Source organism: Lissotriton vulgaris, chromosome 2_1, assembly GCF_964263255.1.
Source record: "Lissotriton vulgaris chromosome 2_1, aLisVul1.2, whole genome shotgun sequence".
NCBI lineage: Eukaryota > Metazoa > Chordata > Amphibia > Caudata > Salamandridae > Lissotriton > Lissotriton vulgaris.
The window spans coordinates 62,401,416-62,427,701 of NC_141687.1; the positions used below are offsets into that span (position 1 = coordinate 62,401,416).

The following is a 26,286-nucleotide window of genomic DNA, read 5'->3' on the forward strand; positions in this document are numbered from 1 at the left end:
TGGAGGGGTGTGGTCTCACTTGCTGGAGTGCACCCTGGGAGCCACAGCAGCTCTTTGGAGGGGTGTGGTCTCACTTGCTGGAGTGCACCCTGGGAGCCACAGCAGCTCTTTGGAGGGGTGTGGTCTCACTTGCTGAAGTGCACCCTGGGAGCCACAGCAGCTCTTTGGAGGAGTGTGGTCTCACTTGCTGAAGTGCACCCTGGGAGCCACAGCAGCTCTTTGGAGGGGTGTGGTCTCACTTGCTGGAGTGCACCCTGATGCCACCGCAGCTCTTTGAAGAGGTGTGGTCTCACTTGCTGAAGTGCACCCTGGGAGCCACAGCAGCTCTTTGGAGGGGTGTGGTCTCAGTTGCAGAGGTCCACCCTGATGCCACAGCAGCTCTTAGAAGAGGTGTGGTCTCACTTGCTGAATGGCACCCTGGGAGCCACAGCAGCTCTTTGGAGGGGTGTGGTCTCACTTGCTGGAGTGCACCCTGGGAGCCACAGCAGCTCTTTGGAGAGGTGTGGTCTCACTTGCTGAAGTGCACCCTGGGAGCCAAAGCAGCTCTTTGGAGGAGTGTGGTCTCACTTGCTGTAGTGCACCCTGGGAGCCACAGCAGCTCTTTGGAGGGGTGTGGTCTCAGTTGCAGAGGTCCACCCTGATGCCACAGCAGCTCTTTGGAGGGGTGTGGTCTCACTTGCTGAAGTGCACCCTGGGAGCCACAGCAGCTCTTTGGAGGGGTGTGGTCTCACTTGCTGAAGTGCACCCTGGGAGCCACAGCAGCTCTTTGGAGGGGTGTGGTCTCACTTGCTGAAGTGCACCCTGGGAGCCACAGCAGCTCTTTGGAGGTGTGTGGTCTCAGTTGCAGAGGTCCATCCTGATGCCACAGCAGCTCTTTGGAGGGGTGTGGTCTCACTTGCTGAAGTGCACCCTGGGAGCCACAGCAGCTCTTTGGAGGGGTGTGGTCTCAGTTGATGAATTGCATCCTGGGAGCCACAGCAGCTCTTTGGAGGGGTGTGGTCTCACTTGCTGAAGTGCACCCTGGGAGCCACAGCAGCTCTTTGGAGGGGTGTGGTCTCACTTGCTGAAGTGCACCCTCGGAGCCACAGCAGCTCTTTGGAGGGGTGTGGTCTCACTTGCTGAAGTGCACCCTCGGAGCCACAGCAGCTCTTTGGAGGGGTGTGGTCTCACTTGCTGAAGTGCACCCTGGGAGCCACAGCAGCTCTTTGGAGGGGTGTGGTCTCACTTGCTGAAGTGCACCCTGGGAGCCACAGCAGCTCTTTGGAGGGGTGTGGTCTCACTTGCTGAAGTGCACCCTGGGAGCCACAGCAGCTCTTTGGAGGGGTGTGGTCTCACTTGCTGGAGTGCACCCTGGGAGCCACAGCAGCTCTTTGTAGGGGTGTGGTCTCAGTTGCAGAGGTCCACCCTGATGCCACAGCAGATCTTTGAAGAGGTGTGGTCTCACTTGCTGAAGTGCACCCTGGGAGCCACAGCAGCTCTTTGGAGGGGTGTGGTCTCAGTTGCAGAGGTCCACCCTGATGCCACAGCAGCTCTTTGAAGAGGTGTGGTCTCACTTGCTGAATGGCACCCTGGGAGCCACAGCAGCTCTTTGAAGAGGTGTGGTCTCACTTGCTGAAGTGCACCCTGATGCCACAGCAGATCTTTGAAGAGGTGTGGTCTCACTTGCTGAAGTGAACCCTGGGAGCCTCAGCAGCTCTTTGAAGAGGTGTGGTCTCAGTTGCAGAGGTCCACCCTGATGCCACAGCAGCTCTTTGAAGAGGTGTGGTCTCACTTGCTGAAGTGCACCCTGGGAGCCACAGCAGCTCTTTGGAGGGGTGTGGTCTCAGTTGCAGAGGTCCACCCTGATGCCACCGCAGCTCTTTGAAGAGGTGTGGTCTCACTTGCTGAATGGCACCCTGGGAGCCACAGCAGCTCTTTGAAGAGTTGTGGTCTCACTTGCTGAAGTGCACCCTGGGAGCCACAGCAGCTCTTTGGAGGGGTGTGGTCTCACTTGCTGAAGTGCACCCTGGGAGCCACAGCAGCTCTTTGGAGGGGTGTGGTCTCACTTGCTGGAGTGCACCCTGGGAGCCACAGCAGCTCTTTGGAGGGGTGTGGTCTCACTTGCTGAAGTGCACCCTGGGAGCCACAGCAGCTCTTTGGAGGCGTGTGGTCTCAGTTGCAGAGGTCCACCCTGATGCCACAGCAGCTGTTAGAAGAGGTGTGGTCTCACTTGCTGAATGGCACCCTGGGAGCCACAGCAGCTCTTTGGAGGGGTGTGGTCTCACTTGCTGGAGTGCACCCTGGGAGCCACAGCAGCTCTTTGGAGGGGTGTTGTCTCACTTGCTGGAGTGCACCCTGGGAGCCACAGCAGCTCTTTGGAGGGGTGTGGTCTCACTTGCTGGAGTGCACCCTGGGAGCCACAGCAGCTCTTTGGAGGGGTGTGGTCTCAGTTGCAGAGGTCCACCCTGATGCCACCGCAGATCTTTGAAGAGGTGTGGTCTCACTTGCTGAAGTGCACCCTGATGCCACAGCAGCTCTTTGAAGAGGTGTGGTCTCACTTGCTGAATGGCACCCTGGGAGCCACAGCAGCTCTTTGAAGAGGTGTGGTCTCACTTGCTGAAGTGCACCCTGATGCCACAGCAGATCTTTGAAGAGGTGTGGTCTCACTTGCTGAAGTGCACCCTGGGAGCCACAGCAGCTCTTTGGAGGGGTGTGGTCTCAGTTGCAGAGGTCCACCCTGATGCCACTGCAGCTCTTTGAAGAGGTGTGGTCTCACTTGCTGAAGGGCACCCTGATACCACAGCAGCTCTTTGAAGAGGTGTGGTCTCAGTTGCAGAGGTCCACCCTGGGAGCCACAGCAGCTCTAAGGAGGGGTGTGGTCTCACTTGCTGAAGAGCACTCTGGGAGCCACAGCAGCTCTTTGAAGAGGTGTGGTCTCAGTTGCAGAGGTCCACCCTGATGCCACAGCAGCTCTTTGAAGAGGTGTGGTCTCACTTGCTGAAGTGCACCCTGGGATCCACAGCAGCTCTTTGGAGGGGTGTGGTCTCACTTGCTGAAGTGCACCCTCGGAGCCACAGCAGCTCTTTGGAGGGGTGTGGTCTCACTTGCTGAAGTGCACCCTGGGAGCCACAGCAGCTCTTTGGAGGGGTGTGGTCTCACTTGCTGAAGTGCACCCTGGGAGCCACAGCAGCTCTTTGGAGGGGTGTGGTCTCACTTGCTGAAGTGCACCCTGGGAGCCACAGCAGCTCTTTGGAGGGGTGTGGTCTCACTTGCTGGATTGCACCCTGGGAGCCACAGCAGCTCTTTGTAGGGGTGTGGTCTCAGTTGCAGAGGTCCACCCTGATGCCACAGCAGATCTTTGAAGAGGTGTGGTCTCACTTGCTGAAGTGCACCCTGGGAGCCACAGCAGCTCTTTGGAGGGGTGTGGTCTCAGTTGCAGAGGTCCACCCTGATGCCACAGCAGCTCTTTGAAGAGGTGTGGTCTCACTTGCTGAATGGCACCCTGGGAGCCACAGCAGCTCTTTGAAGAGGTGTGGTCTCACTTGCTGAAGTGCACCCTGATGCCACAGCAGATCTTTGAAGAGGTGTGGTCTCACTTGCTGAAGTGAACCCTGGGAGCCTCAGCAGCTCTTTGAAGAGGTGTGGTCTCACTTGCTGAAGTGCACCCTGGGAGCCACAGCAGCTCTTTGGAGGGGTGTGGTCTCAGTTGCAGAGGTCCACCCTGATGCCACCGCAGCTCTTTGAAGAGGTGTGGTCTCACTTGCTGAATGGCACCCTGGGAGCCACAGCAGCTCTTTGAAGAGTTGTGGTCTCACTTGCTGAAGTGCACCCTGGGAGCCACAGCAGCTCTTTGGAGGGGTGTGGTCTCACTTGCTGAAGTGCACTCTGGGAGCCACAGCAGGTCTTTGGAGGGGTGTGGTCTCACTTGCTGGAGTGCACCCTGGGAGCCACAGCAGCTCTTTGGAGGGGTGTGGTCTCACTTGCTGAAGTGCACCCTGGGAGCCACAGCAGCTCTTTGGAGGCGTGTGGTCTCAGTTGCAGAGGTCCACCCTGATGCCACAGCAGCTGTTAGAAGAGGTGTGGTCACACTTGCTGAATGGCACCCTGGGAGCCACAGCAGCTCTTTGGAGGGGTGTGGTCTCACTTGCTGGAGTGCACCCTGGGAGCCACAGCAGCTCTTTGGAGGGGTGTGGTCTCACTTGCTGGAGTGCACCCTGGGAGCCACAGCAGCTCTTTGGAGGGGTGTGGTCTCACTTGCTGGAGTGCACCCTGGGAGCCACAGCAGCTCTTTGGAGGGGTGTGGTCTCAGTTGCAGAGGTCCACCCTGATGCCACCGCAGATCTTTGAAGAGGTGTGGTCTCACTTGCTGAAGTGCACCCTGATGCCACAGCAGCTCTTTGAAGAGGTGTGGTCTCACTTGCTGAATGGCACCCTGGGAGCCACAGCAGCTCTTTGAAGAGGTGTGGTCTCACTTGCTGAAGTGCACCCTGATGCCACAGCAGATCTTTGAAGAGGTGTGGTCTCACTTGCTGAAGTGCACCCTGGGAGCCACAGCAGCTCTTTGGAGGGGTGTGGTCTCAGTTGCAGAGGTCCACCCTGATGCCACCGCAGCTCTTTGAAGAGGTGTGGTCTCACTTGCTGAAGGGCACCCTGATACCACAGCAGCTCTTTGAAGAGGTGTGGTCTCAGTTGCAGAGGTCCACCCTGGGAGCCACAGCAGCTCTAAGGAGGGGTGTGGTCTCACTTGCTGAAGAGCACTCTGGGAGCCACAGCAGCTCTTTGAAGAGGTGTGGTCTCAGTTGCAGAGGTCCACCCTGATGCCACAGCAGCTCTTTGAAGAGGTGTGGTCTCACTTGCTGAAGTGCACCCTGGGAGCCACAGCAGCTCTTTGGAGGGGTGTGGTCTCACTTGCTGAAGTGCACCCTGATGCCACAGCAGATCTTTGAAGAGGTGTGGTCTCACTTGCTGAAGTGCACCCTGGGAGCCACAGCAGCTCTTTGGAGGGGTGTGGTCTCACTTGCTGGAGTGCACCCTGATGCCACCGCAGCTCTTTGAAGAGGTGTGGTCTCACTTGCTGAAGTGCACCCTGGGAGCCACAGCAGCTCTTTGGAGGGGTGTGGTCTCAGTTGCAGAGGTCCACCCTGATGCCACAGCAGCTCTTAGAAGAGGTGTGGTCTCACTTGCTGAATGGCACCCTGGGAGCCACAGCAGCTCTTTGGAGGGGTGTGGTCTCACTTGCTGGAGTGCACCCTGGGAGCCACAGCAGCTCTTTGGAGGGGTGTGGTCTCACTTGCTGGAGTGCACCCTGGGAGCCACAGCAGCTCTTTGGAGAGGTGTGGTCTCAGTTGCTGAAGTGCACCCTGGGAGCCACAGCAGCTCTTTGGAGGGGTGTGGTCTCAGTTGCAGAGGTCCACCCTGATGCCACAGCAGCTCTTTGAAGAGGTGTGGTCTCACTTGCTGAAGTGCACCCTGGGAGCCACAGCAGCTCTTTGGAGGGGTGTGGTCTCAGTTGATGAATTGCATCCTGGGAGCCACAACAGCTCTTTGGAGGGGTGTGGTCTCACTTGCTGAAGTGCACCCTGGGAGCCACAGCAGCTCTTTGGAAGGGGGTGTGGTCTCACTTGCTGAAGTGCACCCTCGGAGCCACAGCAGCTCTTTGGAGGGGTGTGGTCTCACTTGCTGAAGTGCACCCTGGGAGCCACAGCAGCTCTTTGGAGGGGTGTGGTCTCACTTGCTGAAGTGCACCCTGGGAGCCACAGCAGCTCTTTGGAGGGTGTGGTCTCACTTGCTGAAGTGCACCCTGGGAGCCACAGCAGCTCTTTGGAGGGGTGTGGTCTCACTTGCTGAAGTGCACCCTGGGAGCCACAGCAGCTCTTTGGAGGAGTGTAGTCTCACTTGCTGGAGTGCACCCTGGGAGCCACAGCAGCTCTTTGGAGGGGTGTGGTCTCAGTTGCAGAGGTCCACCCTGATGCCACAGCAGCTCTTTGGAGGGGTGTGGTCTCACTTGCTGAAGTGCACCCTGGGAGCCACAGCAGCTCTTTGGAGGAGTGTGGTCTCACTTGCTGAAGTGCACCCTGGGAGCCACAGCAGCTCTTTGGAGGGGTGTGGTCTCAGTTGCAGAGGTCCACCCTGATGCCACAGCAGCTCTTTGGAGGGGTGTGGTCTCACTTGCTGAATGGCACCCTGGGAGCCACAGCAGCTCTTTGAAGAGTTGTGGTCTCACTTGCTGAAGTGCACCCTGGGAGCCACAGCAGCTCTTTGGAGGGGTGTGGTCTCACTTGCTGGAGTGCACCCTGGGAGCCACAGCAGCTCTTTGGAGGGGTGTGGTCTCACTTGCTGAATGGCACCCTGGGAGCCACAGCAGCTCTTTGGAGGGGTGTGGTCTCACTTGCTGGAGTGCACCCTGGGAGCCACAGCAGCTCTTTGGAGGATGTGGTGTCAGTTGCAGAGGTCCACCCTGATGCCACAGCAGCTCTTTGAAGAGGTGTGGTCTCACTTGCTGAAGGGCACCCTGATACCACAGCAGCTCTTTGAAGAGGTGTGGTCTCAGTTGCAGAGGTCCACCCTGATGCCACAGCAGCTCTTTGAAGAGGTGTGGTCTCACTTGCTGAAGGGCACCCTGATACCACAGCAGCTCTTTGAAGAGGTGTGGTCTCAGTTGCAGAGGTCCACCCTGGGAGCCACAGCAGCTCTTAGGAGGGGTGTGGTCTCACTTGCTGAAGAGCACTCTGGGAGCCACAGCAGCTCTTTGGAGGGGTGTGGTCTCAGTTGCAGAGGTCCACCCTGATGCCACAGCAGATCTTTGAAGAGGTGTGGTCTCACTTGCTGAAGTGCACCCTGGGAGCCACAGCAGCTCTTTGGAAGGGTGTGGTCTCACTTGCTGGAGTGCACCCTGATGCCACCGCAGCTCTTTGAAGAGGTGTGGTCTCACTTGCTGAAGTGCACCCTGGGAGCCACAGCAGCTCTTTGGAGGGGTGTGGTCTCAGTTGCAGAGGTCCACCCTGATGCCACAGCAGCTCTTAGAAGAGGTGTGGTCTCACTTGCTGAATGGCACCCTGGGAGCCACAGCAGCTCTTTGGAGGGGTGTGGTCTCACTTGCTGGAGTGCACCCTGGGAGCCACAGCAGCTCTTTGGAGGGGTGTGGTCTCACTTGCTGAAGTGCACCCTGGGAGCCACAGCAGCTCTTTGGAGGAGTGTGGTCTCACTTGCTGGAGTGCACCCTGGGAGCAACAGCAGCTCTTTGGAGGGGTGTGGTCTCAGTTGCAGAGGTCCACCCTGATGCCACAGCAGCTCTTTGAAGAGGTGTGGTCTCACTTGCTGAAGTGCACCCTGGGAGCCACAGCAGCTCTTTGGAGGGGTGTGGTCTCAGTTGATGAATTGCATCCTGGGAGCCACAGCAGCTCTTTGGAGGGGTGTGGTCTCACTTGCTGAAGTGCACCCCGGGAGCCACAGCAGCTCTTTGGAGGGGTGTGGTCTCACTTGCTGAAGTGCACCCTCGGAGCCACAGCAGCTCTTTGGAGGGGTGTGGTCTCACTTGCTGAAGTGCACCCTGGGAGCCACAGCAGCTCTTTGGAGGGGTGTGGTCTCAGTTGCTGAAGTGCACCCTGGGAGCCACAGCAGCTCTTTGGAGGGGTGTGGTCTCAGTTGCAGAGGTCCACCCTGATGCCACAGCAGCTCTTTGGAGGGGTGTGGTCTCACTTGCTGAAGTGCACCCTGGGAGCCACAGCAGCTCTTTGGAGGAGTGTGGTCTCACTTGCTGAAGTGCACCCTGGGAGCCACAGCAGCTCTTTGGAGGGGTGTGGTCTCAGTTGCAGAGGTACACCCTGATGCCACAGCAGCTGTTAGAAGAGGTGTGGTCTCACTTGCTGAATGGCACCCTGGGAGCGACAGCAGCTCTTTGAAGAGTTGTGGTCTCACTTGCTGAAGTGCACCCTGGGAGCCACAGCAGCTCTTTGGAGGGGTGTGGTCTCACTTGCTGGAGTGCACCCTGGGAGCCACAGCAGCTCTTTGGAGGGGTGTGGTCTCACTTGCTGAATGGCACCCTGGGAGCCACAGCAGCTCTTTGGAGGGGTGTGGTCTCACTTGCTGGAGTGCACCCTGGGAGCCACAGCAGCTCTTTGAAGAGGTGTGGTCTCAGTTGCAGAGGTCCACCCTGATGCCACCGCAGCTCTTTGAAGAGGTGTGGTCTCACTTGCTGAATGGCACCCTGGGAGCCACAGCAGCTCTTTGAAGAGTTGTGGTCTCACTTGCTGAAGTGCACCCTGGGAGCCACAGCAGCTCTTTGGAGGGGTGTGGTCTCACTTGCTGAAGTGCACCCTGGGAGCCACAGCAGGTCTTTGGAGAGGGGTGGTCTAATTTGCTGAGGTCCACCCTGGGAGCCACAGCAGCTCTTTGGAGGGGTGTGGTCTCACTTGCTGGAGTGCACCCTGGGAGCCACAGCAGCTCTTTGAAGAGGTGTGGTCTAATTTGCTGAGGTCCACCCTGGGAGCCACAGCAGCTCTTTGGAGGGGTGTGGTCTCACTTGCTGGAGTGCACCCTGGGAGCCACAGCAGCTCTTTGGAGAGGGGTGGTCTCACTTGCTGAAGTGCACCCTGGGAGCCACAGCAGCTCTTTGGAGGGGTGTGGTCTCACTTGCTGGAGTGCACCCTGGGAGCCACAGCAGCTCTTTGGAGGGGTGTGGTCTCAGTTGCAGAGGTCCACCCTGATGCCACAGCAGCTCTTTAAAGAGGTGTGGTCTAATTTGCTGAAGTGCACCCTGGGAGCCACAGCAGCTCTTTGGAGGGGTGTGGTCTCAGTTGCAGAGGTCCACCCTGATGCCACCGCAGCTCTTTGGAGGATGTGGTCTCAGTTGCAGAGGTCCACCCTGATGCCACAGCAGATCTTTGAAGAGGTGTGGTCTAATTTGCTGAAGTGCACCCTGGGAGCCACAGCAGCTCTTTGGAGGGGTGTGGTCTCAGTTGCATAAGTGCAGCATGGAAGGCACAGTAACTCTGAAGAGGTGAGTTGCAAGCTCTTCTGAACAACACATTGGAGAGTCAGGAATGGAGAGATATTGCTTGTTAACAATCCTTTGCTCCTCCAGTAGGAGAAAAAGCCAGCCTGAATTGGGAGAGGCGGGCGCACTTTGGGGTCAGTGAAAGGCTCTCTTAGCTTCCTCCGTCGTCAGGCGAGCTGAAGAGGAATCTTTAACCAGAGTTAATAAAGCTCCCTCTGACAATGGGCATCAATGGGCATCGCTAGTAAACCAGGCCTCTGCCCGCCTGTCAACGAATACCAACAAAAGGGCGGGTGTCCACAAAGGCTCGTAAGCTGTGGCAAATCCAGAAATACACACTCTGACATGCAGGTCTAACAACCTATCAGGCCCCCTGCTAATCCCTCCAACCCCCTTGCAAGGTAAGAAATCACTTAAAATGAAGCCCCCGCATGGTAAGAAATCACTTAGAATCCCAGACAATAATCTAAATTCCAGAGGCCTTTCAATCCTCCAGACCAGGGATGCTCCAGAGTCGCTCACTGATTGGCTGTATCCAAACAAGGCTTGTGGGGATTGTTTTTTCTTCATCAACCGTAGCTGGAATTAAGAGGATCCTAAAACTATTCCCAAAGCTGTGGACACAATGGATGTGTGTCCATGTTTAAGTATGCTGAAACCCAACTCCCTGTTCCTGTAATAAAACTATGCTAGTAAAAAACAGATGGGCTGCTCACAGTGGGTGGCAATCCGGGTCCTTTGAGTGTTTTGCTTTTGTAATTTTATATAGCGCGGACACGGCCCGAAGACATCAGAGCGCTCGACAGCAGTAGCATGATACACGGGGACAGCAAGTTACAGTTACAATAATTATGTTCATTCATATTGAATCGGTAGCTGCGCCCAGGACAAATGCCGCTCTTGGACAAGGGAGATACACGGTCCCGCCCTTGGACAACGGCAGGGCAGCCAACCAGGGCGGGAGGGTCAGCCATCCATTCTTGTACTGGGGTTTTTGCTTTTGGAGGAAAGAAATTCTGTTGGAGTTGGGTTAAGTTTTAGATGATGGTTAGACATCCAGCTTTGAATCTTTAGGAGCGTGACTGAAAGGAGGGAAAAGTCTTCAGGGGGAGAGATTGTCATGTATATTTGAGTGTCTTCAGCGTAGAGGTGGAGGAGAATCCCAGCGTTTCTGAGAATCACACACAGTGGTTCTAGGTACAGATTAAAGTGAGTTGTGGAGAGGATTGAGCCTGGAGGGTCTTGATGTACATTGACTGGTCTCGAGAACGTGTTGCCCATTTTCGCAAGTTGGGTAGGTATAAGTAGAACCAGTTGAGGACTGTGCCTCCACAGACCATGCGTTGTACTAGAGTGTGAAAGAGGCCCAGAAGTTTGACCGTATCGAACGCAGCGGACAAGTCCAGGAGGACCAGCAGGCAGGAGATCCCCGAGTCGAGGATTCTAATGGAGTCAGACTATTTGTAGGGTCACAGTTTCTGTCCTGTGGCCCTGGCTGAAACCTGATTGGAGACAGTCTAGGGGGGTTTTTGTTTGAATGTGTGAAGTGAGCTGGGAAGTGAGCAACTTTCATTGACTTTGCCTAAAAATGTGAGTGTGGAGACTGGGCGGGAGTTGGGCATGCTCTTTGGGTCGAGAGGTTGTTTATTCAAGAGAGGAGACTTGAGCCACCTTTAGTCATTCTGGAAATAGGCCCTGTTGAAGAGAGGAGTCGACCACGTTGGTTCATAGGGGGTGCAGGTGTGCGGCAAGAGATTTGCTGATCGACCCTGGAATGGCGTCCGGAGGTTGGTTTGAGGGTTTCACGTTGGAGATTGTTCCTGTAGGTCTTGTTCGGAAATGAGTGAGAAAGAGGACCACAAATAAAGCGCCTTGCACTGTAGAATCTATGTTTCCGGCTGTTAGCTGGTGTGTGGAGATATGGATGTCTCTGACGTTTCTGTCAAAGAAGTCCACAAAGTTGTTACAGTGGGCCACTGAAGGCTCGAGAGCTGAAGTGGTGGGATTGTTTGTAGTGTGTGCAGAGCCGTCCTGGGGTGACCTGTTCACCATCACGCTGCCCCCTACGTAGCGCTCTACCAGTGAACGCACGGACAAACCCCAGGCACACCCACAAGCACACGGCTTGAAACTTGTATTTATTAGCAGTTTTACACCGTAATCACATGAAAATCCACTGCATTCGACGTGCAAACAACGAAGCAGGGCAAGTGTGGTGCAGAGAAAACAGAACCACAGTGGTGAGGCTTGAGCAATAACTTGCCTCCCCTCCCCCACTCTGCCCACACATACATTATCTGGTTTTGTGGCCAGTTTGGAACACGAAGTTCCAGAAATATCGTTCGTCACATTGAACTAATCTGATTTCCGAGCCCGGCCTCGCAGCGGAAGTGAACAAAGAAGAAACATTTCGCGCACAAATGATGCCCAAGCCGTCCCAGCGCAGACAGACAGCGGCGCGGGAGCGTCCACGCGCTGCGAGGCAGCTCTGAGGCGCTCCTGCGCCGGACATCGGAACCCTTTATACTGTAAAGAGAAAAGGGGCATAAATGAACAGAAGACACAAGCACCAAAGCCTGCTGAGAGAGATGAAAGCGTGTGATGATCTTTCCGAGCTTGAGCAAGGGAAGTCCAGACCGGGCAGACCCCTCCCGTTGGAACCGGCCCCCGACGGGGGGAGCAGAGAGACATGGCCACCAGCCTCCCCCCCCCCCCCCCCCCCCGAGGGAGGGTGTGCTGCATCTTTTAATACTGAAGGCTGACCCGAGGCATTGTGACCAGCCGTAATGTGATCGGATAGTTTGATTTTTCCTAGGCTGCAGGGCTCAGCATACTTTCATCTTCTAATGCTGATAACGGCCGATTGTGGGTCAAAGCTTCACAAATAGAGTCGGTCACCAGGCAGGAAGGGACTTTTAAGCCGCCCCCTCTCAGACACCCGTCACAAGAATCCGGTAGAGTGACCCAGTCACCTCTGTCGCGATCCCTCTGTCACACGCTTCGCTAGGGCAGCTGAGTAATAGGTCCCACTTTGGAAGACATTAAGGTACGCATGAGCATCGCAGCCCTGTCAGCAAGCCCCAAACTTGTAATTGTTATATTACTGGAGGTTTCAAAATGATCACAACATCTAGACCTGTCCTCCACCCCAGGCGGGGCGAGTAGTCGGCTCAATGTGTGGGAGTTTAAGGCCTCGCGGTTTAGAGTGAGAATATCGCCTCAGTGCCTTTACTCTCCTACCTCAAAGCCCAATATACAAAGCACTGTACCACTTTCTGAATTCAGGACAAGATCAATGCGTCCCAGAAAAAGAATTATGCCCAACGGATAGCTGCATTTGGATAATAAGGCTGATCTTCATATGCCTGGCTGCACACGGTGTCTGGCTGCAGGTTCGAGTGCCAGTCTGAACAACTGAGTATTCACTGCATCCGGGCTCAGAGTGCCAGGTTCTGCCCTTGGGCAATCTACGAATCTGGGGTTCGGGGCGTCCTGTGTCTGCTGGCTGACCAGCGGGGAGGGGGCTTAAAGGCGGTCCTGGCTGGAGGGTAACTCGGGCGCACGGAGTCTTTTTAGCCAAAACCAAGGGCCTACTAGCAGACATTTCACCCCACAAATGTTCACTATGTCATCCTTTATCAGAACTGAGATGGTGGATTTAGGTATAATTGGGAGGCTCTTGAGTGACACCTTTGCCAGGTCATGACTTGAATAACAAAGGGCACTGACTGCCTGTGATAGAGCGCTCAGGCCTGCCTGTTTTCTGTCACAGTATCATAACACTGTTGACTGTCTATGGTCTTCATTCGTCCTGCCTTTCGGTGCTTTAAGTATTTTTCAATAAAAAGCCTCTGAAATAGAGTCAAGTCTACGAGAAGGATGAACTGTGTGCTTCTCTGAGACCCTTCCTAACTCAGCCTAAAAGAGCAATCCCCACGTTGGCCTTCAAGCAGGATGCTTCTTAGACACAGTTTACAAGGACTGATTCACGGTATTAATCTCTAGTCCGGGATTCAGTGATAATGTGTTTATCTATATATGGAAATGAGACAATGAATATTCCTTATCAATCAATCAATCAATCATGGCATTTGTATAGCGCGCTACTCACCCGGAGGGTCTCAAGGCGCTTGGGGGGGGGGGGGGGGGGGGTCCGCTACTGCTCGAACAGCCAGGTCTTGAGTTGCTTCCTGAAGGCGAGGTGGTCCTGGGTCAGGCGGAGGTTGGTGGGGAGGGAGTTCCAAGTCTTGGCGGCGAGGTAGGAGAAGGACCTTCCTCCCATTGTGGCTCTTCGGATGCGGGGGACGGTGGCGAGGGCGTGACTGGTCGATCGGAGCTGGCGTGTGGGAGTGTAGAAGTTGAGGCGGTCGTTGAGGTATCTTGGGCCTTGGTTGTGGAGGGCTTTGTGTGCCTGGGTGAGGAGTCGGAACGTGATCCTCTTGTTGACCGGGAGCCAGTGCAGGTTTCTTAGGTGTGCGGAGATGTGGCTGTGTCAAGGGATGTACAGGATGAGTCGAGCTGAGGCGTTCTGAATCCGTTGGAGTCTTTTCTGGCGTTTTGCAGTGGTTCCGGCGTAGAGGGAGTTGCCGTAGTCCAATCGGCTGGTGACGAGGGCCTGGGTGACCGTCTTCCTGGTTTCGGTGGGGATCCACCGGAAGATCTTCCGTAGCATGCGTAGGATGTTGAAGCATGACGAGGAGACGGCGTTGACTTGTCTGGTCATGGAGAGCGAGGAGTCCAGGATGAAGCTCAGGTTGCGTGCGTGGTCCGTCGGTTTGGGTGCGTTGCCCAGGGCAGGGGGCCACCAGGAGTCGTCCCAGGCGGAGGGCGACGAACCCAGGATGAGGACTTCCGTCTTATCTGAGTTCAGTTTCAGGCGGCTGTTCATCATCCACTCGGCTACGTCTTTCATCCCTTCGTGTAGGTTGGCCTTGGCGGTGGCGGGGTCGTTGGTGAGGGAGAGGATCAGCTGGGTTTCGTCGGCGTAGGAGATGATGTTGAGGTTGTGTTGGCGTGCGATGGCTGCGAGGGGGCTCTTTTGGTAATTACTGCCTGGCAATCTGTATCTAATGCTTGGCAATCTGTACGCTTGGCAATCTGTACCTAACACTTGGCAATCTGTACCTAATGCTTGGCAATCTGTACCTTACGCTTGTCACTTTGGTAAATACTGGCTGGCAATCTGTATCTAATGCTTGTTACTTTGGTAATTACTGCATGGCAATCTGTATCTAATGCTTGGCTATCTGTACGCTTGAAAATCTGTACCTAACGCTTGGCAATCTGTACCTAACGCTTGGCAATCTGTACCTAACGCTTGGCAATCTGGTAAAAACTGCCTGGCAATCTGTAACTAATATTTGGCAATCTGTATCTAATGCTTGGCAATCTGTACCTAATGCTTGGTGATCTGTACCTAATGCTTGGCGATCTGTACCTAATGCTTGTCACTTTGGTAAATACTGCCTGGCAATCTGTATCTAATGCTTGGCAATCTGTACGCTTGGCAATCTGTACCTAACGCTTGGAAATCTGTACCTAACGCTTGGCAATCTGTACCTAACGCTTGGCAATCTGTGCCTTACGCTTGTCACTTTGGTAAATACTGCCTGGCAATCTGTATCTAATGCTTGGCAATCTGTACGTAACGCTTGGAAATCTGTATCTAATGCTTGGCAATCTGTACCTAATGCTTGGCAATCTGTACCTAACGCTTGGCAATCTGTACCTAACGCTTGGCAATCTGTACCTAACGCTTGGCAATCTGTACCTAATGCTTGGCAATCTGTACCTAATGCTTGGCAATCTGTACCTAATGCTTGGCAATCTGTACCTAACGCTTGGCAATCTGTACCTAATGCTTGGCAATCTGTACCTAATGCTTGGCAATCTGGAAAACCTTCTCAAGTAGTTGGAGCTGGGAGAGAAGCTGGGTGTACAGGGGGGCAGTGGCTGGCCCACGTTCCCAAGCTTTCATTATCTGTGACCTCTAATGGCTCCATGTCTGTCCTGATCAAGTTTGCTACTGGAAAGGCCCTTAGTGGCTTTCGCAGAATATGTTGGAAGGAGGGGGTGGAAATGTTCACCTGTGGCAATCTGTATCTAATGCTTGGCAATCTGTACGCTTGGCAATCTGTACCTAACGCTTGGAAATCTATACAATGAATGAATATCTGAACAGATGCCACTATAGATGCATGCCAAGGCGTCCCTTCTCCTGGACCATGACGAACCGTGTCACACAGGAAGACGGTCAAGATCTAAATGTAGGTCAGGCGTGCCCAAGGAGTTAACCAGACAAGCATGCTGGGATGTAGGTCAGGCAAGCTAGAGATGTAGGTCAGACACGCAAAAGAAATGGAACAGGCACTCACAGGAAGTAGGTCAGGCATTCATGGTCCACAGGTCAGGCACAGGAACAGGTCAGGTAGGCAGAAGTAGTAGATCCAGCATAAATGACTAAGTAGTAGGTCAGACAGGCACACAAACAGTATGTAGGTCAAACAGGCACAGAAAGTAACCGGAAGCAGGGCAGTTATATGCATACATATCTGAAGTTAACGTCACATGGCATGTTAACATCTAACGGACCAGACCACACAGATACCGATTTGTACTTAAGCGACTGCGGCAGAAGTGGCTGATGTCCGCACTTAGATATCACGACCTTGCTCAAGTTGCCTCTTATCTTCTGCATAGATAGACGTTCCGGGCAGCGCCTAGAGGTGTGGCGCCAGCGCGGCCAAAGCCGGGGCTGAGGGGGTCACGACAGCCGCCCTGGCAGACATGTACCTTTAGGAAGCAGCCCACAGGGGCTCTGTTCACACGCGGTTTAATTTTGTTTGGTGTCGTCGACATCCCTAACGATAGGTCCTTTCTGCTGCCATCTTCGACGACGCTAAAAACAAAATCTGATTATCAGGGTGACTAGATTTTGAAAGAGATAGGCCACATGCATCAAGGCTTTTTTTTAGGCGCAAGCCTTTTTCTGATGCATGAACCCATTTCCATTCGCAAATTAGGTAATCACAATTTATTGCGATTACCTAAATTGCGAATGCATTTAGGGAATTGCAATTTGCGATTCCCTAAATGCGATGCATCACGCCTCTCCTAAATGCAAACTGTGCATTTAGGAAACGCTAATTACCATGCCTATGTCCTGTTTCTTTAGAGCGCATATACCACCCATAGGTCTCAACTTTCAGGTTGATGCTAATTTGCGCAAAAGTGCATTTTCCTAAGTGACATGCGACGCACACAAATGCAAACTTACCTTTTTGGGGGGGTGCCTTAGGCCCTCTTGCACCCTTGGAATTGCATTTGCAATTTGCAATTACCAATTTGGTAATCGCAATTAGCGAATGCATTGCCATTCATTATTATAGGTCCATAGGAATGAATGGAGTATCATTACCTAATAGCGATTCGCAATTTGCAAATCACTAATAGATAATGTTAAGGAATCGCAATTTATTCTGCGATTCCTACATGCATAAGGATTTGCAATTCCCAAATAGCGATTCCTTAAAAATCGCTATTTAGGAATCGCAAATCCAAATGTTGATGCATGTGGCAGATAAACAGGTACATTTCACAAAAATAGAAGGACTCAATTCAACATCATCCATCGGGCCAGAATGACAGCGCTCCTCAATACAGCGACGAGGCACTAAGGAAATAAATAAAAAGCCAGTGTTGTGTTACTAGTGTATGTTATTTAAGTAGCTCAACCATGAAAAAGACCCTCTGCCACTGCCTCAGCTGTTTTTAGTCGACCCTCACCGATAACCAGGACCTGAGCCAAAATCTGCCGGGACAGCGGGCCACCCTAGCTTATTAACCCTTTGGGCTCAGGCCTGGAGAAGAGAATGGCCAAAGTGGAGCATTACATGGAAGGGTCACTGAAGCCGGAAGGCAAAATCAAGGATCAGGGGTCCCAGCCTGCCCTGTACACAGGTTCTGCATCAAAGGACCCAGACTGCATCTCCTGCGGCCATCAGGTTCAATTACTCAGTCCTGTGATGTACTGTGGAAGGTGTTCACCTGGCCTGGTCCCCAGATAGCCGACAACAAAGGGAAGCGGCAGCGAGCCCTCATCACCAGCCCCCCAGATGAAAGGACGAGTATCAACCTCATCACAGCTGGAATTAGGACTCCCGCATCCCCTGCAGGCTGGAGGAGAGCCTTCTCTGCTGCTCGTCACCCTCCCTCGCAAGCACGTGGATCCACCTCTACGCCAACCTCCTGCTCCCAGAATCCATTCTCATGGCTAGGAAAAGAGGATACGAGCTCCATGGATTGGGCCAATGGGCCCTATGACAGAGGAGCAGACCTGGAAATGCAGGCTGGACCAAATATTCTGGATCCGACAAACCTCCCAACCAGCCGGACAATGAGCACCCCAAGACTGACTAACAGGGACAAGGCGCACCTCAGAGTACATGAAGGTTCGTTAATGGATAGGGGCTGTGGTTACGTCAACGAAGATTGCAACCCGAATGAGACTTCCAGTGACCCTCCCCAAGAGTCTGCCCTATCTAATATGTAACCATCAGTGTCAACTCACAGCTACAGTCAAAACCAGAAGTCAGAGATTAACAAACTGGTGGAAGAGCCGAGGTTTAAGGCAGAAAAACATCAACAGTTCTGCAACAGATATCCAAGTCATCAATAGTGAATTTATGCGCATCACAGGCCAAGTGAATCCAATTCACCGTCTCAAACCAACACCCACCTCTTCCCGCAAGAGAAGCAACAAAGGGCCGGCTATAACATGTTTGATCTCAACCCCATGTGAGAAGCACCCACTATTCAAGGGCTCAGCTCCCTGCGCTGCTGCCAATGTCCTGCCCTAGAACCACTTGATACACAGTCCACTCAGTGAAAGTCAACCCCATCAGGGCAGTGGGTCGACCGGAGGAGAACTCCAGAGCAGTGGTCGAAGAAGGTTAGACAACCAAGGCTCTCAAATCAGGACAGTGGATGGAAACAAAACCCTCCAGACACCAAATTAAGGACGCACATAATTCAGCTCTGGTAGACGATGCTACAATTATTATCAGCAAGGTGACCGAAGTGATGGACACGGTGTCACAGGATGTTTTACAGACTAAAAGACTCCATTGGTTGAAGGGAGGCCACGCCTTTTTTTGGACTCAAGACCCAACATCTTGAAGGAGGATAGGGGTTCCTGGATAGGCCTGGGCCACGCACAGTTTTGCGGTAGGGCACAGAAAAGATCAGTTGCCAAACTTCCATTAGCAAATGAAGACCAAGAACCAAACGCTTTTTATGTAACACGTGCTTGCCTAATGAAACAGCAAAAGGCTCTAAATGTTATATGTATATCTGCCAGTCAGTCAGTCAGAAAGGCTTTATTTCGATAAAAACATATCATAAAAACATCACATTATTTTAAAAAAGCACATTTGGAATTAAGAACAAGAAATAATCTATTTACACCAAATTTTTACAGCCACTATTTACAAGTTAAAAACGACGTTTTAAGCGACTGATTAAAAATCAGATTAAACATTTCATTTAAGCCTTTTGTTTCTAACATGCCATGCCCATGATAAAAATTTAGAGAGGCCACAAGCATACGATGGCCGTGAATCTGCCATCAAAATGCGCAATGCCTCATTGTGTGACCTAGTGCCTAACAACCGACATAGAGGTTTGAGCCACCTATTTCTTGGGTGCATGTACGCCGGACATTCAAACATGAAGTGCGCTATAGTTTCTGGTCTGGTTAAGCAGATAGGGCAAAATGCTGTTGTTTGAGCCGGGGGTTTCCAGCAAGCTGTTTAGGCACGCACCGGGAGAGCCCCGACTCTAAATCTAAAGTAAAGGGCCCTATCGAGTGACTTCCAGATAATATCCAAATAAAGTTCCCGAATCGGCAAATCCTTGAACTTTAGGAAGTCGTCCGTAAGACTACCCAGAGCGTGATCAATACTAATTCTAGACGCAACCCAATTCCAATAGAGGCTCTTTAAAATTGCCTTCGGAGGAGAGGACCTACCAACCCATGCCTCACTAAGGCCCCAATCGCCAAGCAAAGCTTTTACATCTTTTAACCACTTTACTTTATGCCATCCGAGCAATGACATTACTTCAGATAGCCCTTTAGCATATTTGGCCAATTCAGGTACTCGCCACAGCCGGGCCCATAGGAGCAAAGGCCGAAGCTTTGCCAAATCGCTAATAGGGCGACAACCTAAATCAAGCAATAAAGGTATCATTGGGGTACTCTGGGGAAGTGACATAAGGTCCCTATAGAATTTATTTTCGGACTTTGTCAGTTCATCTGTACTAATAGTACCCCATAGCTCTGCCCAATAGAGAGCAGAGCTAACTCCCTTTGCTTTATTAATGTCAATGACAGGGGCTATTGGCCTTATCGAACAGGAGCGCTGTTCCTTGAGCAGTACCCCGGCTACCCTCTTATGGGTTAGCAGCATTTTGCAAAGGTGCGGGGTCCACTGCATGGTATGCAATATGCGTATGCCTAAATAATCAAACACAGTGACCCTTTCCAAAGGCACAAGGTTTAATGTAGGGGGACGGCCACGTTTTTTCGGGGGATTCATCACCAAGTACTTTGATTTATCAGTATTTATTACTAGACCCCGCTGCAAGCAAAAAATCTGGAAGTTATCTAGGAGGTTTTGGAGGCCCGTTGGGCTCTTCGATATTAAGAGCGTATCATCCGCAAATAGGAGGGTAGGAATTCGCTCGCCCGCCAGAGATGGTTCATGTGAAGGATCTTTTAGCAGATGCTCAACCACACCATTCACATATAGTGAGAAAAGAGTGGGAGCAAGAACACATCCCTGGCGAACCCCTCGCTCTACTGGGATTCTGTAGGTTTTCTCGCCCTCTGTGCCCCATCTTACTTGGGCAAAGTTGCCTTCGTGGAGCCTCACCAATATGGACAAGATGTAGCGTGGAAACCCCATATCGGAGAGTACTCCCCAAAGAATCTCCCTAGGCACAAGGTCAAAGGCAGTCCTATCTGCATTCTGTTAAGAAAATCAATAAAAATATAATTTAAAAAAAAATGTCGGATACAAGTGCATTTTTCTGCAAAATACCAGATCAACTGTGTGATCCCAACTGCTTAAAGATAAAAATGTATTAAAGAATTGAAGTGAACACAATTTAACTTCCTTAAGTGCAGACCTCTGGTATGGTAGCAAGCACACTCCTGGAGCTTCACTCTACCCTATGAATGTCTCTTTCTTTCATCCAGTGTAGCATGCCCTGTTCGGTCAGTTTGTGGCAGTCACATGTCTTGTAGTAGCTGCTGAATCTATATGTTAATTGTCTTGCCTCCCTCCGACCCCCACACGCTTTAGTACATACTGTTCTTACTTTCCAGGACTGTGCCTTTTCTCTTCCCCAGCATGGGCTGGTTTCTTTTCCCTTGTGTAGCAATGCCTGCTGGCTGAACCCTACATAACAATTACAACTTCACACAACACTTATCTTGTCCTGTTCTGAAACAAAATTTCTTGCTTCACAAGCAGTAAGCGGTTTAGCACTGATCCCCAAGAGTGCCAAAAGACGGGCGTGAGAGGACGGTTTTCTTGTAATGCCAACAGGATTTGGAGGTAATGAAAGCGGATTATGCCCAGACAAGCGAGTACGGATTATAAAACGAGTCTGTGAGCCAGTTTCCACCCCTGGTTCTGTCTGACGGACCCGGTACAATAGGGAGCATGGTAAGGTGGGAGGCCTGCCCCGCCTCTAGGAGCACAGGCACAGTACTGGACCCTACAGCACTGGCTTCATGCCAGGCTGAAACAAGGCTCCGTCTGTGCCCAGAGCATCCACGGGATCCTTCCTGCTGACCCAGGCGTACTGCATAGCTCTGTGATCTCAGCAGGGGAGTGAGTGTCTGGGCACAGGGCCAGAGGCTCATCTCTGGGCTGATGGTCAGCAGTGCCAGACTGGCAGAGCCTCAAAGGCCGCGGAGGACAACATACGCAATTGAAGAATACTGCCGGATAAGGGACAGCGCGAGGTACTGGTACCATTAGATCTCAGTGCCGCCTTTGACACAGTTTCCCATCAAACCTTCATTCAAAGACTGAATACTCTGGCAGTGCAGGGAAATCCACTAAAATGGTTTCCTCCTTTTTAAATAATCCCATTCCTGAACACTCACATGGTGCCACTGTGTGTCACATGATTTCGGCTGCCTAAACACAGTCAACCGGTGAGGAAATCACACAGGGCCAGGGAAAACAAGCTGAAAAACAATGTAAACTGTGGATTTCCAGCTTGTTTTCGGAGGCTGCAAGTAGCTGATGTCCATTAAAAGCTGTGAAAACACCCCAGGTCATCGGCGACGGCCTCAATGACCCTTTGTTTTTTTGGGAGGGGGTGGGATGTCTTACTGAGGGGCAGAGTCAGTGCATCTTAGATAGCTCTCAGCACAGGCCTCGCCCCCTACAAGGCACCAATTGACAGGTAGGATAACCGCATGCTTATTGCTGCCATGTGGAGTTCCCCAGGGCTCCACCTTAACCCTTACCTGGTGTAATTTGTGCATCTCACCACAGGCCGCTCTAATACGAAGATGTGGCAGTCACGGAGTCCTATGCAGGTGATACCCAGCTCATTGTATCAGTGACTAGTGAAGCAAAGGCAGCAGGGAACTTACACAAGCCCAGAAGTGGATGTGCAACAATAGACTAAAATCAAACGAGGACAAAGGCAGATTCATTTGCTTCGTTCCCGGATCTATGTCGACGCACCAAATTAGTGGTCTAAAGAACTAGGAGACGAACCAATTCTAGTTTTAATGGCAAAGAACTTGAGTTATTAGCGACACCTTATTAAATATGATGAAACAAACCCCCAGGGTCTTGCATCGTGCCTTCTGCATTTAAGACTCTTGCGGAACGGGCTCCATTTATTACCTAAGCAGACTCGTATAGCTGTGGTCCAGGCACTGGTTGACTCTCATCTGGATTACTGTAAATGTTTTAAAGGCTTCCGACAAAACATCTGATGCAACTCCTGAGGGTGGAAAGTTGGGCATCTAAGCTCCTAGCACAGAGATGTACCATTCATCCTCAGGCTCTTGGAAAGAGCTGCTCTAGCTCCAACAAACCACTTTAAAATGGCTTGCCTAGGGCATCGAGCTTTCTACCAAACAAGGCCAGAGAGTCTTGCTGACCAGCTAACAGGATGTACATACGCCTAGGAGCGCAAGGGGTCGAAGGAGCGCCCCCTCCTACCTGATCTAGATTGAAGCTGGAAAGAAAAGGGAGTAGGTCTTCTTCTGTCCCAGCTTCAAAGTTATGGACTGTCCTTCCAGTGAGTCTCAGGTCAGAAGCTGACCACTACAAATGGAGTAAGAGCTTTAAAATGTGGCTGCTCCAGAAAATATAACTTAAATCAGCTCTAGCGCCACAAAACCCACCCAGAGGGCGGAGTTTGCACTTTATAAATACTTCTCATCTTCATCATGATGTGGGAATCCTTCATTCAGCCACTAACACACGTGGCCTGCATAAAAGGAGCACAGACACACTCCGAACACTCGACTGGGCGCCGTCCTCAGAGCGAAGCTGTAGGGTCCTGAACCCTGGTGTGGACTGTTGAGAGTCAACAGCTGGACTGAGGAAGCCAGTGCCAAGCCCTGCTCCTCGAGGCAGTGAGCCGACTCACCGGGGGACAGGGTCAGGCACTCTTGGTTTTGACTCACATCGTTTGTCGGGGTCAAACTCCCAAGCACGAAAGGAGCAGTTGACATGGGCTGGTGCGAGGATTGTGCCTTTTATGCTTCTTCTATTTCTGCCCCCAGTGCTACAAGTCTGGAAGAGGCCCCCCTCTAGTGCTTCCTTTGCCCAGGCACATCATTTGTTGTCTGGGTGATCCTCTCCTACCTGCCCAGGGCAGGTGCCAGGCTCAGCTGCAGGGGGCTGAGGGAGAAGCCAGAAAAGACCCCACACCCCCCTTCAGACAGATCAACCAGAGGAAGATCTGAGCTCAGCTCCACGATCACCAGACCAGCAGGAGACTCTGGTCCCAGACCCGCACCGGGGATGGAGATGGACTCACCTCTTGGGGTAACGCACCTGCCGCTCTGGAGCCAGGACAGGCTGGGTCGATCCTTTAATGCAATGCCGGTTTGTGGGGATAGGCTCAACAAGACAGTGACCGTATGCTTTGACCTTCTCAGGGATGACTCCCAGAAGCAGTGTGGTGTCCGGGAAACAGTCAGGGAAACCAAATCCTTCTCCTACTCTGCCCTTGTATACCAACTCCCCACACTTGGACTAGCCCGAGCGCTTTGCAAGGCCTGCTCCTCATGCGGTGCTTGGTCACCATGAGTCACACAGTCTGTGGGCCTGAAGCTCCTCACAGTGCCAGCCTCAATGCCTTCAAGCTTCACAATGTAAGTCCCTACAGGATCCTGGCTGTTTAGATGCATAACAAAGCGTATCTGGGGTCCTTGGCGGAGACAGTACTGGAGGCCAACCTACTTTCCTCTTGCCCCTGGAAGGAAATCGGACGGCTGCTTCGGCGGTGAAGGAGTGAGAAGACTCAATCAAGGGCATCCCAGGCTGAGGGCTTTGAGGGAGACCCTCAAAGGAAGCGGACGAGGCCCCGGCTTTGAGGGAGCTGTGCCAGCCTGCAGCTCAGAATGCACCACAATGGAGGGTAAACTACTGTATAGCATTACAAAATGTACATAGCACTTACGTGGTGCACTGAAACACTTACCTAAATGGGTAGCACGCTACACTGTGTATGGGGTGTGTTGTTTTAGTTTTGATCCTATCTGGGAAGTGTTTCAATGTTGAGGGTGATGACCGCGGTGCAGTGGGTATCATGGTATGAGATGCGAGGTTAACCGTGCGGTGGATGAAGAGGTGTAAGAGAGGCGCGCAGTTAATGGTTTCGAGCAAGCTGATAGCTTTATACAGCTCTGCATGTCTCCTTAAGGAATTTCTAATGACCAAGGTCCACTTAACACATTTCTGCACTGGGTTGTCCATTCTGAAATATTTTATTTAAAGTTTGTGTTCTTGACCAGGCATAGGTTAGAGCAAGGCAGGTGCAGAGATACACTGGGAGGGACTTTGTTAATATCATCCATATCCGACTGTCATTCAGAGATATCAAGAGGCGCTCGTAGCACGTGGAGGGTTGGGACCTGCAGTGGTGGGCTGAATTAAAGCCTGCCATTGGTCAGCAGCATGCAGCAGATCTCTTCAGTCCAGTTGGAAATGGGGATTCCATTGTTGTGGACGGGTGCAGCACTGGGTGATCAACCTGATCTGCAGCAGTTTTGTTTTTATTTGAGAGTAAAAGTGTAAAGCATCGAGTGGGAATTATTATGAGGCCTGTATGAACTACTTTGTTGACTCTGGTAGCTTCTGGCTCCCGGGTTGTGGCCGCAAGGTGTCGGCTGGAGCTGGAAGCAAGCAACGCCAGAAACTGGTTTTGACATCAAACCCACTCCTTGCCCCATGTCTGAGCACATCACCACCAAAGGCAGAACCGCCAGAGCAGAGTCAAGTCCTCAAAAGTACATCTTTTTAACTTACCAGTGTTTGTGGGTGCACAAGATCGCCTCTAGGGTCACCCCTTCTTCCTCCAGAGATGCCTGTAACACAGGAAAAGAAAACATAACACCATTAGGAGACTAGAGTTTCATGAATACCATCCCCAAAACGGTCAAATCTCTGAAGTAAACAAAGCCCCATAACATACAACAGACCTCCCCTCCCCCCAGGCAGACAGCCGTCAGAGAGGCAATCTGAAGCCAACAAGGCGCGGCTTGAGGAAACCCCTCCCCTCTTACTGATGTTGCCCAATGAGTGAATACCCGCTTTCTCTTCCCCAACGGCATACCTCTGCCTTTTAGTATTGGAGAATTTTTTCAAAGTATATTGCGCAACCATTTTTTTGGGGGCCAATATATTATGGACAGATTTAAAGGCATTCAATAAAATCCTCTGTCACCTAATTCTTATGTAGAGCTCAAGGGCTAAAGGCACAATACATTTGGGGCCTCTTACAGAGGTCGGATGATATTCCCCCCACCAACCCCGCAGTTGCCCTCCCGCAGTCGGAGAATCAGGAATCCACAGGGTGGCTGCCAGCGGAGCCCTAGTTGGCTCCACCAGTGGAAATCCTTGACCAAGGCACAGCGGTTGCAGGTATGGAAAAGAGAACATGACCCTGATATGCAGGAATGGACTTCCTGCATGCCAGTGACATTGCTTTTTTGTTCTTGTGAATCATGCTTCCCCGTTCGGAGTTTCGCAAAGAAAAACAAAAATAGTTCCTAACGGGTGCCAAAATAAAATGGCGCCCATATGACGTTCCGCCATACCTTCGGTGAATCCACAACAGCTGCAGGTGCACTGAAGGTAAAAACATTCCACTACTCAGGTGGGGATCTGTTATGGTGGGTGGTCCCAGGAAGCAGGCGGTCCTCTCTAAAGGAGGCGGAGGCCAGGACCACCCACCTCTCTAGAAATTACCCCCTTGTTATCTATGAAGGTTGACTTTTACCACAAAGGGGGGACTCCAGAGAAGTACCTTTCATCCACTACTGACCCCTGCTGTCATTCTTCCACCATACCGCCTTCTGCTGGAGGCTATCAAGATACAGGTGCAGCTAACATCTGTCCTAGATCTACTAATTGCCTTTTCTGTAGACATGGCATCTGTGACTATGGGCCTTGCAGCAATCAATAGTTTAGACCCTTGGGAACCTACAACCACACCTGCCACAGAAACTACCGGACAAGCACCGGTTTAGTAGATTCACCCACACCTTCTCAAATCCCCTACTTGAAATCACAGGGTATGGTGCTGCTGGCAGGAAGCCGGAGAAACTTCGCCCACTATGATGTGCTTCATCATGCAGTATCCAGAACTTGTGCTGAATGCATTGTTATAATACTGCTTAAAAGCCCAGATGACATCACATAACAAAGCGACATTCGGTAACGCCAACTGCTGGTGAGTAGTAGAAATGAAGGGCTGCGTACAGAACTGTTTTTTTCTCGAATGAAGGCGATCGACCAATCAGAAGCAGCCAATCCAGCCACCTGATACAGGTGTCAGCCCAAGAATGCTTGTTTCTGGTTCATGGAGGACCTGGACTGGCAGTTTGGTCTGGACTGTTCCCATGAGGCACAGGGTCAAGATTGATTTGCATATGGCTGGGTCTAACCTGGAATGGCGTGGTGAGCAAAAAACCAATGGATTTAACCCGGATCTGTGACTGGGGGTGAATGTTTGCTTAATTCAGCATTCCGTCCATCATCTGCTCT

The 26,286-nt window shown here is 52.1% G+C and overlaps 1 protein-coding gene across 1 annotated transcript in view; it reads right to left on the minus strand.

The window, feature by feature from the left end:
* Positions 1-26,286, minus strand: part of PNKD (PNKD metallo-beta-lactamase domain containing) — a 278,177-nt gene that overhangs the window by 37,524 nt on the left and 214,367 nt on the right. Inside the window, exon 4 of the mRNA XM_086954467.1 lies at positions 24,547-24,605. Within this exon, the coding sequence (XP_086810593.1) occupies positions 24,547-24,605 (59 nt within the window). The remainder of the gene's footprint in view (positions 1-24,546; positions 24,606-26,286) is intronic.